This window comes from Xiphophorus hellerii, chromosome 8, assembly GCF_003331165.1.
Source record: "Xiphophorus hellerii strain 12219 chromosome 8, Xiphophorus_hellerii-4.1, whole genome shotgun sequence".
Lineage (NCBI taxonomy): Eukaryota > Metazoa > Chordata > Actinopteri > Cyprinodontiformes > Poeciliidae > Xiphophorus > Xiphophorus hellerii.
In genome coordinates this window covers 4,197,362-4,223,761 of record NC_045679.1, presented here as the reverse complement: position 1 = coordinate 4,223,761, position 26,400 = coordinate 4,197,362, and the positions used below count along the sequence as shown (strand labels likewise).

At 38.9% G+C, this 26,400-nt stretch overlaps 2 protein-coding genes across 2 annotated transcripts; one reads left to right on the top strand and one right to left on the bottom strand.

Annotated features, from left to right (window-relative positions):
- Positions 1 to 15,378: 15,378 nt before the first annotated feature.
- Positions 15,379 to 19,382, bottom strand: ccnb1 (cyclin B1). The gene is made up of 9 exons (XM_032570329.1): positions 19,252 to 19,382; positions 18,887 to 19,018; positions 18,019 to 18,129; positions 17,757 to 17,945; positions 17,290 to 17,448; positions 16,978 to 17,214; positions 16,766 to 16,906; positions 15,901 to 16,011; positions 15,379 to 15,820 (listed from the first exon to the last, which is right to left on the bottom strand). The coding sequence occupies exons 1-9, from the start codon at positions 19,270 to 19,272 to the stop codon at positions 15,716 to 15,718; spliced, it is 1,206 nt and encodes a 401-aa protein (XP_032426220.1). The 5' UTR covers positions 19,273 to 19,382; the 3' UTR covers positions 15,379 to 15,715.
- Positions 19,383 to 20,602: 1,220 nt separating this feature from the next.
- LOC116724588 (AN1-type zinc finger protein 5-like) lies at positions 20,603 to 26,308 on the top strand. Its single transcript, XM_032570362.1, has 6 exons — positions 20,603 to 20,843; positions 23,282 to 23,468; positions 23,553 to 23,694; positions 24,483 to 24,568; positions 24,723 to 24,851; positions 25,471 to 26,308. Exons 2-6 carry the CDS (start codon positions 23,312 to 23,314, stop codon positions 25,617 to 25,619), a joined length of 663 nt encoding a protein of 220 aa, XP_032426253.1. The 5' UTR covers positions 20,603 to 20,843; positions 23,282 to 23,311; the 3' UTR covers positions 25,620 to 26,308.
- The last annotated feature ends 92 nt before the right edge of the window (positions 26,309 to 26,400 follow it).

Below are 26,400 nucleotides of genomic sequence, written 5' to 3'. Positions count from 1 at the left end.
TGTCTGCTGTTTTCTTAAAGGAGGCATTTTATGCCGGTTAGGATCGGATTCTGTACGATACAAAACATGTTTGCTGCATTTTTTGAACAAAATCATTCTTGTATAATGAGATTTAGGTGCCTATTGTGAGATGCTTTAGAGCCTCTGTCACTTTAAATCCCAAAGCAGCTTCTGGCCTCACTCCCCAACTCAGCATTTACTACTCAAATGTGAAAATGGCTGCAAACAGATGCTCAACTATACAACTGTACATCTTTAAAAAGCAGACGTGGAGCCTCCTGCACAGTCAACAAGAATACAGCAAGAGGTTTATGGATGGTAAGTCAACAACAAAACACTTTGTCTTTTCCAGCAGCCATTATAGAGAAAACCAGCTCACCAAACCTGCTGGAACTCTGCTTGGGTTGCTAGGTAACAGGCGGAACTCTGCTTGGGTTGCTAGGTAATGCGCAGAAGTCTGTTGGGGTTGCTAGGTAACGGCACGCTAGCTGCGTTTCCATGTTTGTAAAGCTTTGGCGATATGCCACACATGTTGAAAAACACAATTTTGCAATTGCGCTGTTTTGATTAAATAAAAACAATTAAAATCACATAAGCTTGTTAGAACTACAAATCATTAAAAAAAACGCGCCGCACCGTCATCCTCCAACTACTTCCTGTCGTCATATTTGTTGTTTCCGTCAGTAGTAACATCCAGTTGTCGATCACATGATCACAAGGTCTTTTCAAACTTGTCATGTTTCCACTGAGCAAATTTATTTTCGTAATTCCAATTTGTGCCATTTTATGGTCAATGGAAACATGGCTACTCCCTGTTACATTTACCCACCATTCATATCATTTTTAAATCTGAATGTAAAAACAGATTTAGAGAAGAAATTTGTCCCGAAGACCAAAACCAACAAACGGCTAAGAAAAGAAACCCAAAAATAAAGTGTTTAAGGATCTCATTGTTGTCGTTCTGGAGTTGCTCCATTGTTCTGACAGTTCTGACTAATACAGATCAGCATTTTTAAATCCGATCGGGTTCAAGTTGTTTCTGCAGCAGCAGCTGCTCCATCTTGGCCGGCTCCCTGGGTTTCTCCCTGGAGGTTTTACTGGCTCTGATTCAACCAAACATCTGGGAACAGAAGCTTTGATTTCGCCGAGTTTCTGCTTCGCCGACTTCTAAAATCACAGACAGATTTTCTCAAAGGTTTGCTACGTCAGATCCTGCCTACTGGTAAATTTCAATTTCTCTTCATTTCTTGACGGTTCGCTGTTTCGGGAAAGTCTAAAGGAATCAATTAGGTATTAGTTTACTAAAAGCGAGAAGTCTAATGTGATAATGGTTTCCCGTTGTTATTCACATGTTTTCAATTCACATCTGTATGACGGAGCATTTGGGTCAATGAGCCAGAAAAGAAAGACAGAAAAAACTGAGTAAATTTACACCAAAGAAAATCGCAGAATTTTTTTTAGATTAATCTCAGATATTTTCAAGACAATCTTGGAAATTCAAAATTATAAAAGTTAAGAATTTGGGAAATTTGGGAAATTTTCAGAGTTTCAAAAATTGAAATTTTTCAAATTTTCAAATTTTGGAGCTCAAACTTTTCCTTTTATTTCTTTTGGAAAATTTCTAAGATTAATCTAAAAATTTCTGTGTTTTTGTTGCAAATTTTCAACTTTAGAAGCTCAGAAAATTTCTAAATGTCTTTTTTTTTTACTTTAGAAACTCAGAATAAACATTTTTTCCTAGAAACGTTTTCAGATTTATCTCAAAATTTTAGATTTTTTTTCTTAAAAATTTTCAAATTTTGAAGCTCATAAATTTTTCAAAAGTTAAACATTTTCTTCAAAGTTTTGGGTTCGAAATTTACTATATAAATCCATATAAATAATTTCTTATATATGAAAGCAGATTTTTTCCTTTTATTTAGTTGAACTGTAAATTATATATGTCATAAATAAAGAGAAAATAAGTAGGAAATGATTTATTATAGTCTTGACTTTTATTAGAGGTGTTTAAACTTTTGAGAGACAAATTATTTTTTGATTTAATCATGTCCTCAAGTGAACAAGTTAAACCTAAAATAGGAATATAGAAAGACAGATTGTGTTTAAATTTATATCTTTGGACTTTATTAGTGAAAACATATTTCCTTTAGTTGGTTAAAGTTTGTAGGAATGGAAAAACTGCTGAACATTTAGGCTGAGCCAGTAGAAATGCTTCCTCTGGAAATTTCGGCACCTTTTCACTATTTACTATGAGCTTCTGGTTGGAAAAACAACTAAAACGGTGGCAGATATCCACAATGTGAAAAATTCAATTCTGGGCCATAATTACCAACACTGTGGTCCTTTAATGCTGCCTGACAACATGAGAAAAGATTTTATGAGGTAAAACTCCTGCAGCTCAGGACCAGCGTAATGACAGCCTTTTGGTTTTCAGGTTGTGGGAACAAGTTTAAATGGACAGAAGTTGTGCTGTTTGTCTGAAAGTCACAACGCCGTGATGCGATTGGTGGATTTCTGTCCGAGATTGAAATATTTCCACAGGATTTTGAAGCATTTTCATATAACTCTGATCCCAGGAGGATCAGCTGTAATAACTCTCAGGTCCCTTCAGGTTGTTTCTGCTCCACCTGAAGGTCACTTATTAAAATCAGACTCTCCTTTGATGGGCTAACAGCATCCTAAAGTTGTTACCATTTAAACTAGTTAATTCACCTTTTTAATTGACCTGAACATGGCTCTAGACCTGTTTTACTTGGAGTAAAAGGTTTATTTCTAACAGATCGTAACAGTTTTATGACACGGTGAACACAATCACTGACACTTTGTGTCCACAGGTTGAAATGCCAAATCTTTTTGCCCTTTTAAAACCTCAAATTACATTGGAAGCCTTTCGGCATTTTCACACCTCTTAACACAATTCAGATAAAAGGTTTATGGGAAGGTGTTTTGTTTTCATTGATGTCAGTGAGGAATAACATCACGGAAACGTTAAACAAAAGGCTTTGAGACAAAATATTAATGTCTGCGGATTAAAATTTGGGTCAATATTGATATCTGACACTATGAAACAAACATATTGTTTCTAACTGTTATTCAAAGTCTAACCGATTCGGTTCAATTCGGGACCAAAACTGCAACATTTGTTACATTTTCAGCTGCTGTGATTTTCTTTCACTCTGCAGAGTCAAACAAACCAAACTAATTTAAAGGCCTGTTCCCCTCCTCGCCTGTGGGGGCGCTGCACCAAGAACCACTGAATGAAACGAGACAAGAAACCTCCTTAGAAGACGCTGAACGCAACGTCCTTCTTAAAATGTAGGTCAGGACCGACGATATGATTGAAAAACGTAAAACAATAACAGTTTCATATTAGCCAATATCGATAATTATTGATTAGTTTTTGTTTTAAATGTTTGAAATACTGCCAAACCCGGTGGTGTGACCTTTTCCTATTTTATCCACAGTTTTCACTGTGGCGAAACATGAGGCGAAACCCGAATTTGCAGCTGCGCAAGCTACTAAACAGGTTGTTGCTAGGCAACCAAAGAGTTACCTAGCAACTCTTGAGGCTTACTTAGCTAAAAGTGAGAGATAAAACCTTTCCTTTGCCTTCATCTCCCAGAATGCTGTGCGGTTCTGGATCGGAGTTCAGGTAATATTTTATATATTGATTATTGAATATTCTATCAGCTGTATAGTTTATCGATATTGATCATGTGTCTATAACAGAATATATATTGTTTTGATTTGTTGTCCAGCTCTAAGAAAGTGTAAACAAAAATGAAGTAGCGACAGATTTTAGTGGTTGTAGGATTTGGTAAAATATCACCAATCATTTCTTCTTGCTAGCGCTAGAAAATGAAGTTTGTTTTGGTGGCATTTACCCAGAATGCCCTGTGTTGTAGTCCACTTCCTGCTTTTGGAGCGGCCTCTGGTGCATTTGGCGTTCACTTATGTATTTGAATCTCACTCTGTCTTTGTTCGACCAAACATAGACCGAGTTCAAATTTTGATTTGGCTTGTACATCTCTCCAAATAAATCTGATTTTCTCCAAACAAATTGGACTTGGATTAAACAGGACTGGTTAAAATGCACCACTAATGTGCTGTGAAAAAATATTACAATATTTTTAGAGAAGAAAGTACTGAGATCTGTTATATCTAGGTTTTTTGGACATATCTTCCTTTAGTAAGCTAAAAAATGTTTGACGCCCTAATTGACCTAAAATGCAGACTCTGGGTTTTAATTGGAAGATAAAATTTTAGCGTCCCAGAGTAAAAAAAAACCTTCAGTATTTCTCAGGAGAAACGAAAGTCTAAGGGTTGATAGTCCAAATATTTCTACAAACTACACAGAGACAATAACTTTATCCCCTTATTTCTGCACATGGGATGGAAATTCATTCCTTTTGTAATAATAAAAAAGGTATAAATAAGTAAAAAAGTTCAAGTTTTTCATGCATTCATTGTCCACAACTGTTAAGAACATATTGCAGTTTAAATATTGTTATATCCCATGTTTTACACCTTCATTACACGCCTTCCTTACATGGCAGGAATGTTTTAAAACATGCCAACTCACAATGTGACAGCGAGTTCCCTGTTAATGTCTGGAGAGACAAAAACGGCTGAGTCAGAGAAAAGGAAGCGAACAGATGACGTCTAATTATAGCAAAAAAAAGAAAAAAATCTGTCCTCCGTGTGTGGTTTCTTCACGTTTATGTTTGCTCAACACGTCTCGTTTTGCACGGCTTACAATAAATGAGTTTGCCCTCAGTGGGGCAGATTGAGGGGGAAAAAAACCAACATATGGAAGCCATTTTTGACAGAGTGATTACTCTGTCTGCCCTGTCAAGATAACCGTCTCTGCAGAGGTTTTGCACACTGCAGCAACTTTATTTTGTTATTCTGCTAAAATATCTCACCCAGCTAAGTTAAATAGTTCCCTATTTTAAAAAATAATACGACAGAAATGCTTAAAAGCTTGGATTTATTTAGTTAACTTGTACAGCATGAGTTCACCGCTGACCAACGTATTTTCTGGATGTTATTTCACCATGGAAACAGAAAACAACTACTTGCATCTCCTCACAGAAACAAATGAAATCAGAGAGCGTTGCACAGTGCTGGAGGGTCTGCTTTTATGAACAACTAGTCGAAAATATTTCCAATCCTGAGCCGTTCCCTGTTTGGTTTTCATACCAGAAAGCATAACAACAAAGACCCTCATTATGCCTTAATCTCTATGATCTCAGATAAAAAAATACATTTCTGGAAATAATTAAGATCCTCTTCAAGTGTGTGATTTTCTGTGATGTAGTTGGTTGGTGATGCAGCCAAGTCCCGGTCCTCAACAATGGGCCATTTGAGCCGGGCACGGTGGAAAACTGCAGTCATGGTTGGGCTTATTGATCCCTGAAGACGAGGTTAACTTCCTTCGTTCTGGATGTGAGCGGGGAGGACGGGAAGGGGTCAGACATTTGCCGGAAAACCGCGGTCCAGGAAGGTCCCCTGGGTCCGGCAGGAAGTGACTCACGGATCAAACCTTGGAGGTTTCTGCTTGGATTGTTCCAAATGTCAGGACCTCCACTCATGATTTCTCAATAAATGTCAAAAAAATCTGACTTTTATGAAGGAAACTAACCAAAAATGTTCTTTATTATGAAAAAATACCCACTCCTGAGCAGAGTTTCTAAATGAATGCCTTTCTCTGATGTGTTTAGTAGAGCGGCTCAAACTGATTGACAAACTGATAAAACATGAATAAACAGCTGCCTCTGCTTCTGACAGTTAGAAATATTCTTTTCACTGCTTTCGGTGTCTGGAAAGTGAGTCGTTTCGAAAAGCTACGTTTCATTCCACTGGCACTGCGCCGTTACCTAGCAACTCCCGCCAAGCCCGGCCCGTCGCCTAGCAACCCAGGCAGAGCTCCGAGTTGAGGGGGCGTGGCTAAACACTCAAACTCACTAGAAAACTGTTAAAATATCAATAAGTAGTTCCTTCTGCATTGTTTGAGTACCTCTTAAAGTTAAATAATGTTGAACATCTTTTCATATTAATGTAATTTGGCATTATGCCATTAAAAATGACTTTGATTTGATTGATAAAATATTATTTAATCATTATTCATGCATCCCTCTTGAGGCTAGAGCCATTTTGACTCTCAGTCCAGATAAATAAAACGTATTGCATGACATGCAAGTGTTGCATGACATTTTTAAGAAAGACAATTTATAGCTGTAATTTCAGATAATTATGTAGAAGATTTGTCATTTCTAAAGAACAACTATTCTATTTCTATTTTGCGGTTGTAAAATAAAGAAAAACTAAACTTTTGCTAAAAGTACATAAACAATTCTGAATATTTGTGGATAACTACATAAAAAAAACTTAATGACAAAAAATAGATCTAAAAATACTTTTGGTACTTTTTGTGTCATTATTTAGTTCATTGAAAAACAGATAAAACTGCATTTGTTATGGCTATATTTCAAAACATTAGTTGATTTTTAATCATTTCTAGCCAAAGTTATTAAGATAAATTGTAAAAGGTCTAAAGAGCCACAGACGCCAAACTATATATTCAAATTAAAATATTTGAATATTTGAATTATGCCTATTTAAAATGTATCTTAATCTTAATAAGTAACCTTATTACTTGTTATAACCTGAGCTAGTGGTGGCATGTAGATATTAAATAGGACAGACCCTTGGATCGAACCTTGAGGAACCCCACACAGCAGAATGCCTAAAAGAGCTGAAAACAGCATCTCCACAACAAAAAACCAAAACATCTCCGGTTTATATGTAATGAGGTTTAACAGGTTCATCTTCACAGCCAGGGCTCTTCATGTTGCCCAGTTTAAAACAGTGTTGGTTCTGTCAGTATCAGCTGAACGTGTCTGGAAGCATGTTGCTAACTGGTGCGTAAAGCTGCACACAAAGAGCTGTTAGACGGTTTGATTGGACATTGTTGTTGCTTCCCCTTTGATACGGCTCCAACTCACTACCCCAGTTTTTGCATAAAGAGCGTCTTTGCTCTGTCTGCGCTTGTTTACGTCTAACTGCAGCATACCAATGAGTTTCCAGGGAATAAAGTTTTAATCAGAATCAGATTCCTGTAATTCCTTTTTAGTGTAACAACAATAAAAAAATGTCTCCATTCTTTGGTGATTGCATAGTATTAGATGTCTACAGCTAATTCAAAAAGTCTTAGTACAATAAAAACCTCCTGTAGAACTTCACAATGAGAATCACTGCTCTAATAGACAATAGTTAGTGATAGTAAGGAGAAATGTGGATAATGGTAAAGAAACATTTTCTTTGTACTGATTTGTTGTTATGGCAGCCAGAATGAGAAATGAACTGGTTTGTGTCTCCAACACCTTTTAATGTGTTTTGCTGATGGAAGTGAAACCTGGTCATTCAGTGAAAGGTTACTGTGATCTGCTGCCTTATTCTGTTTTAACTGAAGTCAAGATGTTTTCAGACCATGAACCTCCAAACATTTCATGTCAAACAACATGAAACAGCAACTAAAACCAGAAGTGATGCTGCAGACGAGTTGCAATCAATTCATAGCTTGAATTTTATGTAACGTCTTAGTATTTTTTGAATGTTGTATGGCAGAGCAGCTCTTTTTATACAATCAAAAGGCTATATTGTTTACTATTCTCTAAAATGAAGGTAAATTAGCATACAGAAAAATGTCTAATTTATAATGTACCTAATGCTAGGTAAAAACCTTCAGGGATACTAGCATGCTACCGAATTTAGCCATAAGTTATTCTGATGTCAGTATTATTGCAAACTAGCTATATTTGGTTCATTTAACAAGGAAAAACTTTTCACAAAATAACTGTTTAAAAGTTAACATACGTTTCCTCGTGCCATTAAACAGGACCTTTTATACAAAATGTACATTTTGAATGTTTTTATACTTACATTTGGGTCTAAACTGCTTCTGAAAAAACACACGGCGGTGAGCAAGTTAATGTTCTTTGGCTTCTGGAAAATTTGCTATTTCAAAAAACTCCTGATTGTTAAGTCACATTCGACCGGCACAGTGCCGTTACCTAGCAACTCCAGGAGAGTTATTCCCGTTACCTAGCAACCTAAATAGAGCTCCAGGAAGTTTGATCAGCTGAATGCTCTGTATAATGGCTACTGGAAAAGACAAGTGTTTCGTTGTTGACGTAGCGTCCAGAAAACACATAGTGCGTTCGTGTTGGTTGTGCAGGAGGCTCCATTTCTGCTTTTCAAAGATGTACAGTTGCTTGATGATGCATCTGTTTGCAGCCATTTTCATCTGTGAGTTGGGGAGTGTGGCCAGGAGCAAATTATTTGGCTTTAAAGTGACAAGAGACTCTAAAAGAGCTCGAAATATGATAGGCAAGACTGAGCAGACAGCAATCTAACACATTCTAAAAATGATTTTGTGCAAAAAAATGTAATTAACATGTTTTGTTCCTTACATTTAGATCTATCCTGACCTGTTGAAGGAAACATGATAGGTCATATTTAAAAACCTGGTGACATATTGTCCTGGAAAATATTAATATATTACCAAATTGAGCTAATTTGGTCAAATTACAAGCTTATTCTTTTCCCTCAGTACTATTTGTTTGGCATCTCTCAATTGTTCCCAATGAAGAACAAACAAAGCTAGACTACAAACCTCAAAATGTAATTTGGGCTCGCAGTAAAACCTAAAAAAGGAAATATCTTCAATGCAACGCCTGAACTGGATGATGAGATGGAAACTAAAGAATGTTGCACTTAAGCTGTCAGCACTATCAAGTGTGACAAAGCATCTACTCTAACAGACTCTGTAGTGCCAGACAGTCCTGGGGTCGGCCTCCATTCTGGAACGTGTTTGAGTCATGGCGCTCACGATAATCCAACATATTCCACATTCATTTCAGGCTCCTAAACGTTCAGCCCTCCTGTGTTTGGGGCCAAGCACTTTATCCATCCCAAATCCCTGCTTTAGTATTCCACACACATCCTTGTGGTGGCTTGCCACATGTTCACATGTGCGAGCGATCTGTAGACCTTTCCAGCCCTCATGAAGCCGACTTTCCCAGATGGCGGGAGTCGGCGAGAGACGGATGATTCTTGGCGTCAGGGATCCTTTGGCCTCTCGTGTCTCTTGTTGCCGGCCGTGTTGATTTACCAAAGCGTTTCAGTGTTTTTGCTGCGTAAACTACAATCTGAGCTTCCCAGAAATGAGACTGAAAAACAGCAGGAGAGCAGAAATACCTCACACTACTGTCAAAACAGTCATAGCTTTTGTTTTTATGCACTTTTAAGATTTTGATTAGCAGCAGGAATTTCCTCCTGCTTTTCCATTTGCATAACTTCCCATAAGAGCAGAAACATGTTGGAAGTCAAGTGGTCATCCTTAACCTTTGTTGGAAGAAGACAATAAGCTGTCAACTCCCGAGAGAAAAGCTTTTTTTACTATCCTGTGTGAAAAATTACACCTTCATTTTACCATCTTATCTAATAATGTGAATTATTACATCTTGCTAACAGGACATTCAACCCTCTGCTGGATTTACAGAAATAAATATCGGTGAAAGTCTTTTGAGATGTACGATAAGTTTATCTCTCCTAAACGCTGGTCAGCAGCTCTTCCCTCTTATTGCGAGTTCATTCACCATCAATGCTGTTATATTTGGTTCGTTCATATTTACAGTTTCCTCTTGACCAATCTGTTGGTAAAGACTTCCGGCAGACCTGTGGTCTTCCACGTCTGATTCTATCATCCACTCCCATGATGTCTGGCTCCACTGGGCCTGGTGAAATCATCGTTAAAGTCTCCTCCTCCTCGTTCCCATCTCCCTCTCTGTATCTAATGGAGGCGTGGATCTGCTGAGGGGCCTTCTGAATAATTTAGGAGCTCTGGAGCACTTTATAACCCCGGCCTGCGAGGCAAGCCAGGCCATCCAACCATGAGTGCATTAGTATAATATTCAGAGAGAAAACTGGCCATTATTGACTAATATAATCAATAACTATACCTCTGTGAGCTGTTGAGTCCCCAAAGGATTCTGTCTGTCTCAAATGATTGAGCGCACTGACAGAAAATAGTAACCTAATCATGCTTTCAGCTAAGTTTACCAAATCCAAAGGGATACAATGAGCTGAAATAGTATTGGAACAAAAAAGTTATAAACATTTTCCCATTGTGTTTAGAGTTTGGTCTCAAACAGTTGGACATTTCTATAATCTCTGAAAGTGGTCTCTGGACTTTTCTGATTAATCAGTTAATTGTCAGGATTATTGATCACCAAAACAGTCGTTAGTTTCGGCTGCAGAGTTTCATTGCTGGATGCTTTCTGTCAGCCCCAGGCTAGTTTCGGGGACAACAAAGTGACCCCAGAGGTTGATTTCCATTGTGTCAGCAGCACGTCCCGTCCCGTCCCGTCCCTTCCTCCCACCACTCTGTTGGGATTTATCCGACGGCTGCCAGGCGTCTGACTCACCACACCGGTCAGATTACAACACCCTGCAGATATCAAACGAGTTCGCTACAGATCAGCGTGCTGAGTGTTTACATCACCTGAGATTACAGGGTGCCTCAGCTCATGCCATGACAGGTAAACTCACCTTTTTGCTCAAGATGGTGGTTTATTCTTTCCTGGATTTCAAGCAAAAACTCCAAAAACACCGATACAAACAAAACTGCAGCGTTTGAGAAAAAGTACGTCATAAGTGTTATCAGTAAAATAAATAATGCATTTCAGAAAAAGAGACCCTAATCACAGGAAAACAAAGGTGCCAGACTCCATCTTGTTGTCATTATTGCTTAATCAAAATGTAAACACTGCCATGTTTCCCTCCAAGTAAAACTGTGATATAACCTCCGATAATCAGCTTTCCATGGCAACATCAGCTTAACAGTGACGTTAAGGTAAATTCAGCAGTAAACTGTAGCAGCCCAATCAGCTTAAAGTATAAAGTTCAGCTTTATGGGTGGTAATAAGGTTAAACACAGGAGCCAGAAAATGAAATTTCAAGAGTTTTAGTCTTGAAAGAGACGTTTGAGAGAACTGCAGCTCTTTTTAGAAAACAATATGAAGTGAGCTGAATTATCTCACGAGTTTCCACTTTAAATGGTTTTCCTTAGGGACGAAGAACCTTCAGGGAAGCTTGTTTACTTTACTGGCGTTCCAGAGAAGAAGCCAAGAGGTTAATTAGCTTCAGCTACTAAATTCCTTCATCATGAGATGCTCTACCTTTCAGCTTCTGGCTCCATGAAAACTGGAAACAGAAACGGGAGGAACGATGATTTCATGGATGCAGAGACTCCACTGGTGGACAAACAAATCACTGGGGTTGTTACCGTGGTTACCACAGATATGGTGGATTCTGGTCTGTCCGTCCATTCAACCATTCATTCAGTACATCTGTAATAAAATATTCTTTTGATAATTAGTGAAACAGAGTCAATCAGAGAAATGCGCATTTATCTTTATATATATATATATATTTTTTTTTTAATCAGAGTAAAAAGAAAAGCCTTGAAGAAAAGGAAGAAGATATCAATTCTGTACGAAAAACATCTGCTCAGAAACCTTTATCAGTTCATTCTTCCCAGAAAGTTTCTACTTTGTCATTACATGTCCGTCCGTCCGTCCATCCATCCATCCATCCATCCATCCATCCCTCCATCCATCCCTCCATCCATCCAGACTCTAGTCTTCCTTTGTTCAGGCTGTGATATCCGTCTTTCTTTCTAATGAAACAGTTCAGTCGAGTTCAAAATCGTTATTTAAAGTTGCCTCTGGTTTATTCGTGTGCTGCCGGTTCCCGTTGCCAGCTGCCGACCTGTTAGCGCCCCAGAGCTGTGGCTCAGGCCCGCTGTTTGTTTGACTTTGTCATTATTGAATTGAAGTCTGCAGACTTGGTGAATGCAAGGTGAGAAAGGCCAGCCACTCATTTCAAGGGTGCACTTGTTAAACGTCGGGCCCTCGTGGACAATGTTTAGACTAGGACACGCTTCCAAGTGTTGGACTTGAGGCAAGGAAGATTTGTTTGCGGGTTCGGGCCGCATTGCTGGAATATCAGGAGGTCTGAAGACAAGCGTGGCATTCTTTCTGGACCTCAGTGCTGACTGGGGAGTTTTTTAGTGCTGAGCGTTTGGATGAACATGAGCAGAAACATTTGGACTCCAAGTTTGTTCAAAGATAAATGAGAATCTTTCATCTGACGTTGATCATGTGTTTAACGTTCCTTTGGGTTTATAAAGTCTGGTTTATGTATCATAGCTGTCATTTATGTTACCGTCTGACTTATAAGCAGATATAAATACAAAAGGTATTTAACTCTGTTTAGCTTTGGTTTGACTTTCGTTTATGAATTTGAAGATTTCATGAGGAGACGAGAATAACCAGTTTATAGATGCTTCTGTTTAAATAACCAGCAACTCTAGAAACATCCGTCCAGACATCCATCCAGACATGCATCCATCCAGACATCCGTCCGTGCGTCCGTCCATCCATCCATCCATCCATCCATCCATCCATCCATCCATACATACATACATACATACAGACATCCATCCATCCAGACATCCATCCAGACATGCATCCATCCAGACATCCGTCCGTCCGTCCGTCCGTCCGTCCATCCAGACATCCATCCATCCATCCATCCATCCATCCATCCATCCATCCAGACATCCATCCATCCAGACACCCTGAACCATCTCAGCTGACTGTTTCTATGTAGATGATCGAATCCACAGTGCTACTTGCTAGCACTAGCTCTTTATTGTTGTGGTGTACGTTCATCTGGCCTCGCCTGGTGACATGTGATTCCTGTGATGGGGATGTGAAGGATATTTGGTTGCACCGGTTCCAGCTGCACGGCTACTGTATTAGAAATGTTCCCTCCTAATAAATATCAGCCCACGGTTTCTGTCAGAAAGACCCAGCGCTGCTCCAGAAGAGTGTTTGCTTTGTAGCTTGGTGTTGTAAACTGATACCCCTGCCCAGTCATGACCTCAGCCTCCAACTATGAAGTATTCTGGGTTTAAAAGCCCAGCTTTTACTGGATAACTGAGATTAATGATCATTTGTCCCTGAGGAGAAGGAAAACAGAAGGCTCTGAAAGGGATATGTGGCATGGCAGTCTCCAAATTATATCAGATAACAGATGTTCAGGTTGGGGGTTTCAGACCAATATAGCCCTGTACATGACTCACTGATGTTTTCTGCAACGGCAGAAAGTAAAATACTTGTTTTGCCGCTAAATTTCTGACGCTTTAGATCACATCTTTGTCGCCCTTTTCAACAGCAGATGACTTTTCAGCCTCTGCCTTTTCAGCAACAGATGTTCTCAAGCTGTTCGCCAAGGACTTCTGGCCTTACGAAGCCGACTCACGTCACCCGGATGGCAGGTGGCCTGAACAACAAACATCCCCAGATCCCCCTTGAGGGATTGGAAGGGTGGTACAAGCCCCCTCCCCAGGGTCTCAGCTGTCAGCCGGTCACTAATAATGACGACCCCCCATCATGCTGTGTCCATTAGCTTTAACTACTTGAGGCCTAATGTTGGAGCTGCTGTAAAAACTTAAAGAATGTCAGTTTGAAGGTTTCAACTGTAAAAAATGTAAGAGTAGCACGAGTTTTACATATTTGTACTCAAGTAAAAGTAAAAAGTATTTGGTAAAAATGTGCCTCAAGTACTTTGTAAATGATCAAAGAATTAATCATTTAATATTTAAAAAATGACAAACAGACCAAAATTTAAACTCCTGAGGAAATTATATCTCCCGTTAGGGCCAAAATGGCAACATTTGTTACATTTTCTGCTGCTTGGTTCTCTTTCACACTGCTTTGAGTCATATTAACCAATTTGAAAAAGCTGTTCCCCTCCTCGCCTGTGGGGGCGCTGCACCAAGAACCACTATAGGAAACGACACGAAAACCTCCAAAGACGACACTGAGCACAACATCCTTCTTCACTAAATGTAAATAAAGATGGAGCAGCGTCACATTTTTGCGGTTGTAGGATTTCTCCTGCTAGCGGTAGCTGTAGTGTTTGTTTTGGTTGTGTTTACCCAGAATGCCCTGCACCGTAGTCCACTTCCTGCTTTTGGAGCGATCTCCAGTCACATAATCAAACCGCACCAGAGTTTAATTCAACCGAAACTGAAGTTTTTAGACAAGAGACCGCTCCGAAAGCAGGAAGCGGACTACGACACAGGGCATCCTGGGTAAATGTAAAAAACGCTATAGCTAGCGCTAGCGGGAGAAATGTATTGTGGTCTTTAGCCAAAGACGAGAAATCATACAACTGCTTTTGGTTTCCATTTTGTGATAAAGGTAGTTGCACTCATGTCTTAAGAGGTTTTCACGTCTTTTCTTTTAGTAGTTCTTTGTGCAGCGCAGAAAATACTGTAAATGTAGACCAAAACACAATCTAGTCTTTAATACCCGCCATCTTGTCCCTCCTATGCTGTTAAGCACACTACACTTGAGGCCTGCACACTAAAGGTTTAGGTAGAACAGATGCTTCAGTGGATTTATACCTAGGTAGCTTCTAAACAGGTGTTTTGCTTGGTTACCATAGAAACATGAGACTGAGTTACATCTGTCAGAGCCATTTTGCAAAAGGAGGAAAATGTTTCAAATTTCTTGAGTGGTAAAAAGTGGATCTCAGCTTTTTTAAAGCAGTATTGTGTTTACCTGCCTGAGCTTGCACCTCTTTACTCCTGCCATTACAACCTAAGGTATAAAAGGAGCTAGTTTTGACTCCAGGTGCTTCAAGCCCTGGGAGTTAAATGCTTAAGCTTTGTGCCATAAAACCCTCATTTGAATCTGTAGTTGGTTCTTCAGGCAGATAAAAGCTATTTTCAGAGATCCAGAGAGTCACAGCCCTACAGTTTGACACTCTAAATGCTAAATAAGCATTTAAGACATCCTTTTAGGATTTGCATTATTTTTGACTGAGCTGGAAAGAAATTCCAGCTCATACTTTTAAGTAAAAGTATTTGGTAAAAATGTGACTCAAGTACTTAGTAAATGATCAAAAACATCATTTAATGACAAACCAAATTTTACAATCACGAGGACTTTAAACTGTGAACAAATGGTGCCAAGTTTAACTACATGATAGATCTGTTGGAGATCTAGTGTCTTTGCCTCTTTGGAACCATTTCAGCACAAGTTCAGTTTAGGATGGCAAAACTTAGATTAAGGTAATCCACATGTGATAATTACAAGTCCCCCTCACCCAAAAACCAAGCAACTAGTTTTATGCATCCATTAAAGATTTTACTTTTCCACCTGAAACACTAAACAAACCAGTAACTAAGATCTGGTCTTCCAGCTCCCTCTAGTGGCAATTTAGACTCATGACACCAAGTTCTGGTCAAAACCATTTAATAGAAGTTTAAAAATACAAGGCATGTCATTTAAAAAGCATTGCTGTACACATTACAAAAAAAAATCCCACTGAACATTTACGCAACCGGCCATCTTGAAGTGGTGCAGTGAGCCTCGTCGTCTGCAGAAGTTGATTCAAAACTTTAGTTAGCTCATACTGTGCAATCATGATGTAGATATAGTGTAAGTCAACTAAAGCAGAAGGACTTGGATTGCAGAACAGAGCAAGATTGTTTGGACGCCAACTGTCCAGCTGCATTAAAAGTCTTTAAAAGAATCATTGTACAAGTCAGCACACTGTGCCGATGGGAGTCCGGTCACTGAGCAGCCTGCTTCGCTAAATCCTTAACCACTGAAGACTTGAGCTGGGGGATGTTGGCGATCCTCATCTGTTTTGAGGTGGCGTATTTACCTTTGACGGCCTGCGAGACGGTAGACATTGGGCCGTTAAGGTGGTTTTAAAGGTTTAGCGTCATGATTGGTTGAGAGAAAGCAGACTTACCATGTGTTTTGTCAGACCGTCGTTCACCTTCACAACATTTTTAGCAATGTGCGCCATAACAGGAAGCAAACTCTCTGCTGTGTAGTTCATGTAGTGCTGCAGCGTGACATCCTGAAGGGTGAAGAGAGTAGCATTAATCACCAAGATGTAGAGTAGGGCTGGGTGATTTGTTTCTGGAAAATCCAGATTTTTCAACCAATGCACTCTTTGGGTTTCCATAGAAATGGAAGCAAGGCCAAGGCAGCCATCTTGTTTTACAGCCTCCATTTGAACTTTGAATTCAAGTCAACTCTGACAGGAAGGACCAGGCTATAGTTTTTCCATTTTTAATCACAAGGCAAAAAGTTATACCAAAGTATAATTTTACAAGATGCTTAACATGTTGAGTTAATAAAGTTTTACACCTGTGTTATGCTAAAGTGTTAAAAGATTAAATACTTCAGCAAAATGTCACATCTTGGCACATGTTGCCAGGTGTTTGCTTTTGAATGAAAACAAAGTTGACACCAAAAAATTCAAGATGGCTGCCAAGGAAAATTACTGCATTCAATTTGCAAATATATATCATATATTAACAGTTTCAAATCACATTTTCGATTTCATGGAAAATTAATGCTTGCATTAAAAATGACCAATTAGACAAATGCTGTGTCAAATCATAGCTTTCACATATTCCAACCATTGAAGTCTTTTTGGGGTCCATTTTTCCTCAAAATGGCAGCCATGTGTAATCAAAGCATCTTGCATAAAGCTCATTCAAGTCATGAAAACTGGTAACATTTTATGCCAATTAGTTGGCTCTAAGACGGCAGCCATCTTGAAAAGGCAAGTGGTTAGAGTTGCATCACCCAGGCCTGATACCTACCCAATCTCCTGCATCCAGGATCTTCAGTGTGAGCGCCAGAGCAGCGCTGGCCACCATAGACGGCGGGAAGTGAATCATCTCGTAGTCGACCATGGTGAGCTCCAGCAGGTATTTGGCCAACGTGTGCTGCTCTGCAGTTACCTGCGGCACAAACCAAAGCTGCTCAACTGTACACTGTCTGCATCAGCAGGGTTTTCGAACCGCCAACCCACCTCGTAGATCTTTGAAGCCCGCCTGAGGAACTGCAGGGGCAAAGGTCGTCCGAGCTGGAACTTCAGCACCCGCAGGATGGTCATCTCCATGTCGCGGATCTGGGCGGTGGTGTAGGCCCGGTCGGTGACGTAGGCGAAGTCGGAGATCTCTGGCGGGTACATCTCCTCGTACTTTGAGGCGAGGAACATGGCGGTCACACCGACCAGCTGCAGTTGCTTCTTGGGGACTGGGTGGTCCTGTTGGTGGGGCAACCAAACACAATTAGCAAAAAAAATAAAATAAAAATTGATAGAATGTGCGTTTGCAGTTACCTGAAGAAAACGGTCAATGATCCCGACAGTCATGTACATCGTCTCCTGCAGGAGCCGGAACTTGAGGTTGACCTGAACCAGCCAGTCGATCAGGATGGCCCTCATGTTACTGGTGACCTCCTGACCTTGCAAGTAGTTGGGTTTGACGTTCTGCTCGACCTGAAACCAGAATTCATTGTGAACCATGATTCACCATCCACATGGAGACCATTTTAGCTGCTGCCACAAAAGTTTGTCATTTAGCATGCAGCTACATTGATTCAGCTGTTTGGGAGTCCAGAAGTGACGTTAAAATAACTTTAGTGGAAACCCATCTGGCAACACTTTTGTTTGATGTTCTGCCGCTGTTACAGTGCCACAGACTGACCAAACATACTCAGTTTCTACAGCACTGCCCTCTTAATTTACAAAAATATACCCTGCTCATCTCCCCAGGTTAGAGGTCAACTCATCATTTTGTTGCTCACCTCAAGCTGCCGGAGGTACTTGTAGATGTCCTTTACGTACTCGCTGCAGAGCATGGGGTTGTCGTAGTCGTCCGCGTCAACATCCCTGATGGCGGTGTCCAGGATAACGTGCGAGAAAGCCTGGCAGAGTTCAGCGGGCTCACAGCCGGAGGTCTCCATTGGAGTGGGAGACGCTGGCTCAGGCTGAACCTGAAAAACCCAGATGGTTGTTTATAAACAGAAAAGTTGGGGTTACACAGCCACCAACATGCGATCAACTCACCTGGACTTCAGGGACGGGCTCAACGGCAACGACGGCATTTTGCTTTGGCTGCTTGGTCTTTTCAGTTTTCTCTGTGACTTTTGTCTTCTTTACCACATCAGTCTTGATGTTCTGAAGAACAAATTGAGAGTTGGTCTACAGTAGATAAACAGACACCTCAAAAACTACAAAAGCTGTAGTATACAAAACTTTACTCCATTTAGTGCCCTCATTACGAGTCAGAACCAGCATATTCTTCACCGTAATATTTAGTGTAAAAAAAAAAAAAGAAAGGAGCAGAAATCCAAATGTAAAATCTGGTTTATAGGCAAGAATAACTGACACTCACTAAAAATTAGATTTAGCATAGCAGGACAATTTATGAAGTACAAAGTGAAAAACTTCCATTTGTTTCATTCCTACAGACTTGTTCAGATTTAAAATGAGCAAAATAAATTCCATTCTAAAGCCAAAATTGTTTACGCTTAAAAAAAAAAAAAAAAAAAAAAAAAGATTAGCATGTGGCTCCAATTTCACAAGCCCATCCCAGCCATTTTATGATAAGGTTGCTTGCCATAGCAGAGTCGCCGACTCGCATAAGATTTATGTCCAAAAAAAAACATTACAATGAGTTTGTGTTCAAAAAGAGGGTTATATGTGAACGACATGGGCCAAGTTGTTGCTTTTGACATTTTAGTACAACTTAATGCAACATATTTCCTTAATGGTTGACGAAAAACCCTTCATAGTGCAATCACAGATAAATAGCGCCCCCTTGCGGAATGCTAGCAAACACGCTGCACTGAAAATACAGAGTTCTAGTCATATTAAAGCGTGTTATGACAACCATATATGATTGAAAATAAAAGGGATTTATAAGGAGTTTCACCTTTTTCGGGTTCTCTTTGTTAGCTGCGATGTTTCCGATCTCACCCAGCGCAGCCCGAGGCTTCAGCCCGGGCCCAGCCACCGCGCAGGCCTTCACCCCTCCGAGCTCGGTCCTGGAGGAAGCCAGGCGATTCTGCAGAAAAAGAGGAGAACATTACTATAAGAACTGCAGAAAGACTCGTAATGTTGCTTTAAAGCACGATCAATAGCTTTAACATGGAGTAATGATTGCTTAAAGCATGAAGGGAAACCCCGTGTAGCAATAAAATATATAAAATACCGCATTTCACATCTAAATATCAGCCAGAAGTAACTAAATATGTTCCAAACTACTGTAAACAATAATAAAAGTACATAAATACTCACTCTGGTCACTCGCAGAGCCATTCTGAAATGTGCGTGGCTTCAGCAAACAAGTGAAGAGTCGTAATGAAAGGAAAATCTGGTTTGGTTACGAGTCCTGTAGTGTTGGTTTAAATCCTCGCTCCCTGAAAGCTGATTGGCTGCGCGCTGGCTCTTCCGCGACTCTGGTTGGTCGAGCGCGGCTGCTTTAAATGCGTTCCCTGGACAACCGGTGGTGACGTGACAACAAGGCGTATTTCCTCTTCCTATTACAGAGCGGCCAAAAATGGTAAATTACTATCATAATATTTTACGAGAAGTCTCGTGTCCTTTTTTCTTTCTATTCTTTTTGTAAAACAAATGTTTATTTATTGTTTTAATTTATTGTTCATTTATTGTTTTAACTTATTGTTTATTTATTGTTTTAATGTACTTTACTACGACGGATTGTCATATATATATATATATATATATATATATATATATATATATATATATATATATATATATATATATATATATACTGTATATATATATTGCTGTTATTACTTTCCAGTTTGTTGGCTTTGCAACAATAGTAACTGGCAGCATATCCTGCACAACATGTTTTCCAGGATCAACAAACAACAACACTGTTTCAGCTGATGAACATTCCCTCCTTTAATACGTAGCAACATGAAACTGCAGCCCAGAAAAGCAGCTTTGCTGTTTCGCAAGGTGTTGAAATCTTTGGTGGCCGCCATCCAATCGCAGGATCACAATTTCCGTGACGTCTACTACCGGAAGTACAAAAGATGCACAGGCAGCGGTGATGTGTCGGTTGTGGACGATCCGGTTGGAAATGCTAATTAATTGATATGAACTATTTCTTCCACCAGAATGAAAATTAAAGCGGAATGAAAACTTAAAAATGATTAAACAATTGTGTACCCAACATAGTTTATGTATAGTTCAAGTCAAAGAGACCAAATGTGAGCCTAGGGCCCATTTTACGCATTCAAACAGTAAAAGAAAACGTTACAAAAAGAAAGAAAGAAAAAAAAGAAGCCAGGCATCCGCAATTCAAATATGTAGGTTAAAAAAAAAGAAACACTGTTTTTGTATTAGACCCAAATTTTAAATTCAATTATTCTTATTTTCTTTCCCCTACATTTTATATGTATATATTCAGGGGAAAACTTTGACTCAGTGATATAGTTGTTTCATTCTATCTCAAAGCCAATGTCTCTGATTTTAAAGACCGATTTAGTAATAAATCACTAAAATATATATAATTTATTGTAGTGAGGAGGCCTAAAAAAAGAGAGTCGTATCTTTAAAATGATCTCAGCCAAATGACTCGGATACCGAAACAGATCCGTAATTCCCATCAGCAGAACGCCAACACGTAAAACAAAACAGATGCCAACACAGCGCTACAGACCGAGGGGCCGTCGATAACAAAATTAGCCACCATCCCCAAGGTGAGGAACGTCCGAAACGAAGGAAAGAAAGGAAAAAGACTCACCTAGACGGCCCTAGTTCGTTGGACAGCTAGTTAGCTTCAGGATAAGTCAGGTTTTTTGGTCGTGATCGCTAAACCGGCTACAAAAAGCAGCGTTCCTCAGTCACAAAGGGTAAGTTAAAACCGTCCTGTTATATATTTTCCTATTGCTTTAAACGTTAAACACATAAAGAATAGTTTTAAAAATACACTCAACTTGCGCGAAAATGCCCGAAAACACAATTGAAGCTTATCTAGAAAGTTGTTAAAGTACAAATCAGATAGAGAACGGTTTGCTAGCACGTGTCGTCGGAAACTTTACCTGTCCTAATTATGAGTTTTTTCCTACGAATAATCCATATTTCGGTCAAATAACAACTTATTAGCAGCAATAACCTTTACTAGGTTTAATATAAAAGTGATTACTTTAATATTTTACATGTTTTAACTTGGCTAACGTTAATCTGCTAGCAGCAGAAAATGATCATTAGCTACCACTGTGGCTAACAAAGCTAGCACCGTTTATTTACTTGAATAAATTATATATGCAGGAGTATAATTTTAAGTTATTGCTTTTAATTCAACATACATGTTCCTTACGTAAACTTAGTATTAAAACAGTTGTCCTAATAAGTTTTATCGGGGGGTTTCTTCAAAGCAAAGCTGTTAGCATCGGTCGTTAGCCTGCTAGCATGACTCAGTGGATTTGTAGATTTAAAACGGCTGTGGCCCAGAAACCGATCAGGAAACAAATGAAAACAACAGATTATGTTATTGATTTAATTCAGTTTTACTCAAAATGTTTTGGGGTTGCGATTTTAATTTTTTCTTAGCGATATAATCAGGTATTCTCCACGCTAAAGCTAGAAAAGACTAGCTAGTCTGTCATGGAGTTCCTCATTAGAGGCTTTTGTCTCAGTGATCTCCAGGTGCATGGGTTAAATAATCAATATAATTTACCATTTTTATTTGATTTGAGCCGCTAGGAATTAGTTTGAGCTATTTTTGTATCAAAATCACAGATTGATCTGGTCCAACTAGAGACATTAGCTCAAAAGGAGACAACTTCATGTTGGTGATAGTATTTTATTTTTCTTTCATTTCAAATTAAAAATGTCTTTTTAATCCTAGATTGAAATTAAATGTTTTAATTTACACCATTTTACTTAAAGAATTGCTGTAGATACTGATTTCTGTTTTTAGGAAGTATATCCTGTTGCTGTCTGTGTTGCAGTGAATCTGAGGAAGCCTCTGACTGAAGCAGGATATTTTAAAGATTTTAATATATTGGGGGGGGAAGTAACAACACAAATCTACAAACGATACCAGAATTATAGATTCAAAGTTAAAGTTAAGTTAGTGGGGTAAATTTAATTGAATTTAAAGGAATTTAATTTCCCTTTGGGATTATGAAAGTATTTTTAAATTTAAACATATAAGGCCCTTTAAAATTTGTTTTATTTCTAAATTGTCCTTTTTCACTCTTAACCATAAAAGTTATGGTTAAATGAATGAGAATAATTTAGCAAAAGGGCTAAATTGATCTAGCAAAGCATGAAAATGCATTTTTTAAAATTGTAATAAACATAATAAATTATTGGACAATTTATATCATACAAATTAAATGTAGAAATATTTTTATTTACATATTTCTTCACAGTGTTTTCCAGTTTAGTGATGATTTGGTTTTAAGTGCATTTATTGTTTGTTCTGTATTGGATTTTCACATTATTATTATTATTTTCTTTCTTTAAACTATGACAAATTGTAAAACTATTAGACAGTCAGTGATGTCATTTATTCACTCTTTAAGTCACTTTCCAAATAATTTGTAAGTAAATAGTTTCTCACAAATGATGAGATAAATAGATAAATTTTTGTTTGTTGTAAGTCAGGGGAAAAGTTTTTCAACTTTTTTTAGCCAGCAACTTTAGCTTGAAAATAATAGACTGAATGAAAATGAGTAAAAAAAAAACAATGTAAGCGGATTCCCTGTCTTTTAAAACATTATTATATTTAGTGTTTCTGGAAGTTTGTGTCCCTGATGTCACACAGCACACAATGTACAGCCGGTTCAAATACTAGCAACCTAATTTTGGGTACAACCAAATATGACGGTGCGGCTACGCTAACATGTTACCGTTTATAGGACGAGCCATGATATTGTACCTCAGGACAGACTGCCTAAAAAAGAACAGAGAGCAGCAGGGAGGCTGGAAAAACATGATCAGTTTTTATTTATTTTCACTTTATTCTCACATAAATTCATTCTTGAAATTTTATGGCTTAATTCTCAAAATTTTATCGCTTTATTATTGTATTATTTTCAAATTGTTCCCCTACACTTTTATTCTCGGACTATTATGATTTTTGTCTTGTATTATTTTGACTTTATTTGTGTAATTTAATATATTTTTTTTTCTATCCAGGCCCTAATACTCCATCATAGTTATTTACATTTAAATCTGTATGTTTGTTTCTCGGCTGACCGTTCTGTAATTCCCCTGCGCGGTGACCCATCTGTCCTCATTATTTTCCCTATCTTTGACGTGAATCTGTTTGCGTCTCCAGGATCTGTCAGTCGGTGGCGGACATTTTGCCATGGCCCAGGAGACCAATCAGAGCCCGGTTCCCATGCTGTGCGCCACTGGCTGTGGTTTCTATGGCAACCCCAGGACCAACGGCATGTGCTCCGTTTGCCACAAGGAGCACCTGTCGAGACAGAACAACGGCGGCGTCAGCTCTCTGAGCCCGATCGGTGAGAACCTCAGCTTCTGTCTGCTCACTCTGACCTGCTTAGATTGTTCCTCCATCTTGTTCCTCCATTTTCTTCCCCCATCAGGCAGCAGCTCCGCATCCGAGGAGTCCGCCATCCAGAGTTTAGAGGACACTCTGAACAACGCTGCAGCCGCCGCCGCCGCTGCCGCAGAGGAGGCGGCTGAGGCGGCGGCGGCTGCTGCCTCCGACACCACAGATCCTCTCAGGTGAGAACTTCCTGTTGAAGCTCTTTCACAATAAATTATATCCAAACAACTTGATTTTCAAACCCCGCTCAAAAAGATACTCAAGAAAGAAATATTTTATTCAGTATTTTGATTCTGTAGTCTCAAGAACTTATTTGCTCTTTCAACCAGTTTTTCCTTCCACTCAATTTCCACATTAAATTATAATATGTACTAGGTCCTGTTGAGTCTTATTTTTCAGATTAAATTTTGAAAATAACCTTTTAATCAGTTATAAAACATGTTTCATTAATCACACATTAGTTTTTTTATAGGCATTATGTAATATTCTAATTTTAAAAGTTGTTTTTATTAACTGTGAGTGGAAAATAATTTAACAGAAATAAAGGTTTCAAACATCTAGCCGTGTAATTGAGCTACATAATATATTTCACATTGTGGTAAATTTAATAAAATAAATGGTCTTTTTAATAATAATCTCATGTATTGAGCAGGTCTGTATCAAAACGAAAAGAAACACTTTAGAAATCTGTTTTGTTTTTAAATAAAGTTTAAAATAAAAAATTTAGGATATGAAATTTTGTTTGTTCCTGATCTGAACAAGTGAAGGAAAAATACATATTTTTTTAATGTTTAAATATTATAAAAAAAATGATTTTTTTACATTCTAGTTAATTTCTTGCTTCATTTTCTGAATTAAATGGAGGATTAAAATGAACAGAGACTCTGTTTCAGTCTGAGGAAAAATTGAGAATATATTTTCTAATTCATGATTTGTTGCTCTTCGTCCTCTTCCTCCTCCTCCTCAGTGGGAGTTCAGCTGCTGCCTCGGTAACGCAGCAGATGACTGAAATGAGGCTCTCGTCTCAGGAGAAACTAGACGACACAGAAGCAGGTTGGTACCAGAAACAGACCAGCTGATTTTTAACGGACACGCTTTTTGGTTTTATTAAAATCAGAATCATAATTTATTTATGTTTTATGATACGGAGCACTTTGAATGTGCTGTAAAGATAAACTTGGTTTAAAACCCGTTTTTGTGTCTCCAGTTGTGAATCAGCCCCCCAGTTCAGTTCCTCAACCCTCCACTGCTGGCAGTGAAGAAGTCGGACCCTCCGAACCCACCAAGCCCAAAAAGAACCGCTGCTTTATGTGTCGCAAAAAAATCGGCCTCACCGGTAAAAAAACATGATTGTTTTGCTCCTAATATTCTGTCGTCTTTAACGTTTTCCAGTGATGCTGCTGAAAGTTAATGATTTCAGCAATTCATTAACTTTCAGCCTTTTTCTGCAGATTTCAGCTTTATCTGTTTATTATTAAAATTTTTATGTCTTTTAAGCAGGTTTCTTAAAATGACTAACTTTTTGATCTCTTGCGGTTTTTCTAAAATCATGTTTAGAGTTTTTGCTCTTTTTCCCATTTTACTTATTTTCCCAAAAGCAAAAAAACAAATGATGCTGTTAGTGAAAATTTCACTCTACATAAATATTTTATGCATCAAAAAGTAGCAGTGGGAAGATTTAATGGGAATATAAAACACTGAGTGCAGGCAGGTCACCTTCCTCCACTGAGCTCCATGTGAAATATTTTCACTGTCTCTCTTTAGCTCCGTCTCTCCTGATTCGTTCATTCAGAAGTTTTTTATTCTCACGGCTGTTTCACAAGGAACAGCCATTTTCGTAAATAACAGTCTAAATCCTTCTATCCTGATTTATTTTCGTTTTTCTTCCTGGTGTTTGTCTAAAATCCTGTTCCCGTCCTCATGTTGTGCTAATAAATCCTCTCCGTCTCTTCCAGGTTTCGGCTGCCGCTGTGGGAATCTGTTCTGCGGGATCCACCGCTACTCCGACAAACACGACTGTCCGTACGACTACAAAGCCGACGCCGCTGCCAAGATTCGTAAGGAGAACCCCATGGTGGTGGCCGAGAAGATCCAGAGAATATGAACACACGACTCTGTTGGACTTTTAACAGATTTCAGAACACGGACCTGAACTCAACTTCTCTTCCTTCATTCTCCCTCCGGTTCTGACCCGGTTCACATTTTCTGCTAACATGATTTTTCTTCTTCTTCTCGTGATTCTCTGCGGCGTTTGGAGCTTTAATGCTGACTGAGGAGGCGGATTAAGGTGTGGCTTCCCTTTAAAAACATCCTGCTGATTGCTTCCCGCTCCGGTGTTTTTTTTTTATGAAATCTGCCCGGTAACAGCGTTACCTCGGACTAACGGGCTGAAATCTGCCCGGTAACGACGCCAGCTCGGACTAACGGGCTGTCTATGCTTGCTCTCTGCTGGCTTGAGTAGCAAAAGAGATTCGTTCATCCCTCTGGATTTCTGCCAAGACACAAACCCACAACTTGGATTCCTTTTAGGAGACATTTTTGCCAACTTTGTGCTTCACTTCCGGTCGCATTGGGCTCTAATGGAGTCCCCAAACCGTCCAAGACTGATTGTTGCCGTTACCGTGGCTTTCCTGAACACTAGCGTGTGTGCAGTTTGTTCAACTGGTTTTGGAAGGGGTTCACCTTTCACCTGTTGTTTTGTTTCTTTAAGAAGTGACGTTGTTGGGAACTGATGATTTAACTGATTGGTGGTTGAAAGTTTTACGATTTCCATTAAATTTGTTTTGTCTTGTTTTGGGTCTTGCTGCTTTTTTTTTTTTTTTTTTTAACCCCTCTTAGTTCTAAAAGTTTGTACATCGTATTTATATTCTGCTGTGTGTGTGTGT

Bases quoted from the DNA above. Each gene is read 5' to 3' on its own strand.
- ccnb1 (XM_032570329.1), bottom strand. From the start codon at position 19,272: ATGGCTCTGCGAGTGACCAGA. The intron at 19,019-19,251 runs GTGAGTATTTAT...CTTTTTCTGCAG, and splicing joins TGGCTCTGCGAGTGACCAGA to AATCGCCTGGCTTCCTCCAG. The intron at 17,215-17,289 runs GTAACTGCAAAC...CCCCACCAACAG, and splicing joins TCATTGACCGTTTTCTTCAG to GACCACCCAGTCCCCAAGAA.
- LOC116724588 (XM_032570362.1), top strand. From the start codon at position 23,312: ATGGCCCAGGAGACCAATCAGAGCCCGGTTCCCATGCTGTGCGCCACT. The intron at 23,469-23,552 runs GTGAGAACCTCA...TTCCCCCATCAG, and splicing joins CAGCTCTCTGAGCCCGATCG to GCAGCAGCTCCGCATCCGAG. The intron at 24,852-25,470 runs GTAAAAAAACAT...CGTCTCTTCCAG, and splicing joins CAAAAAAATCGGCCTCACCG to GTTTCGGCTGCCGCTGTGGG.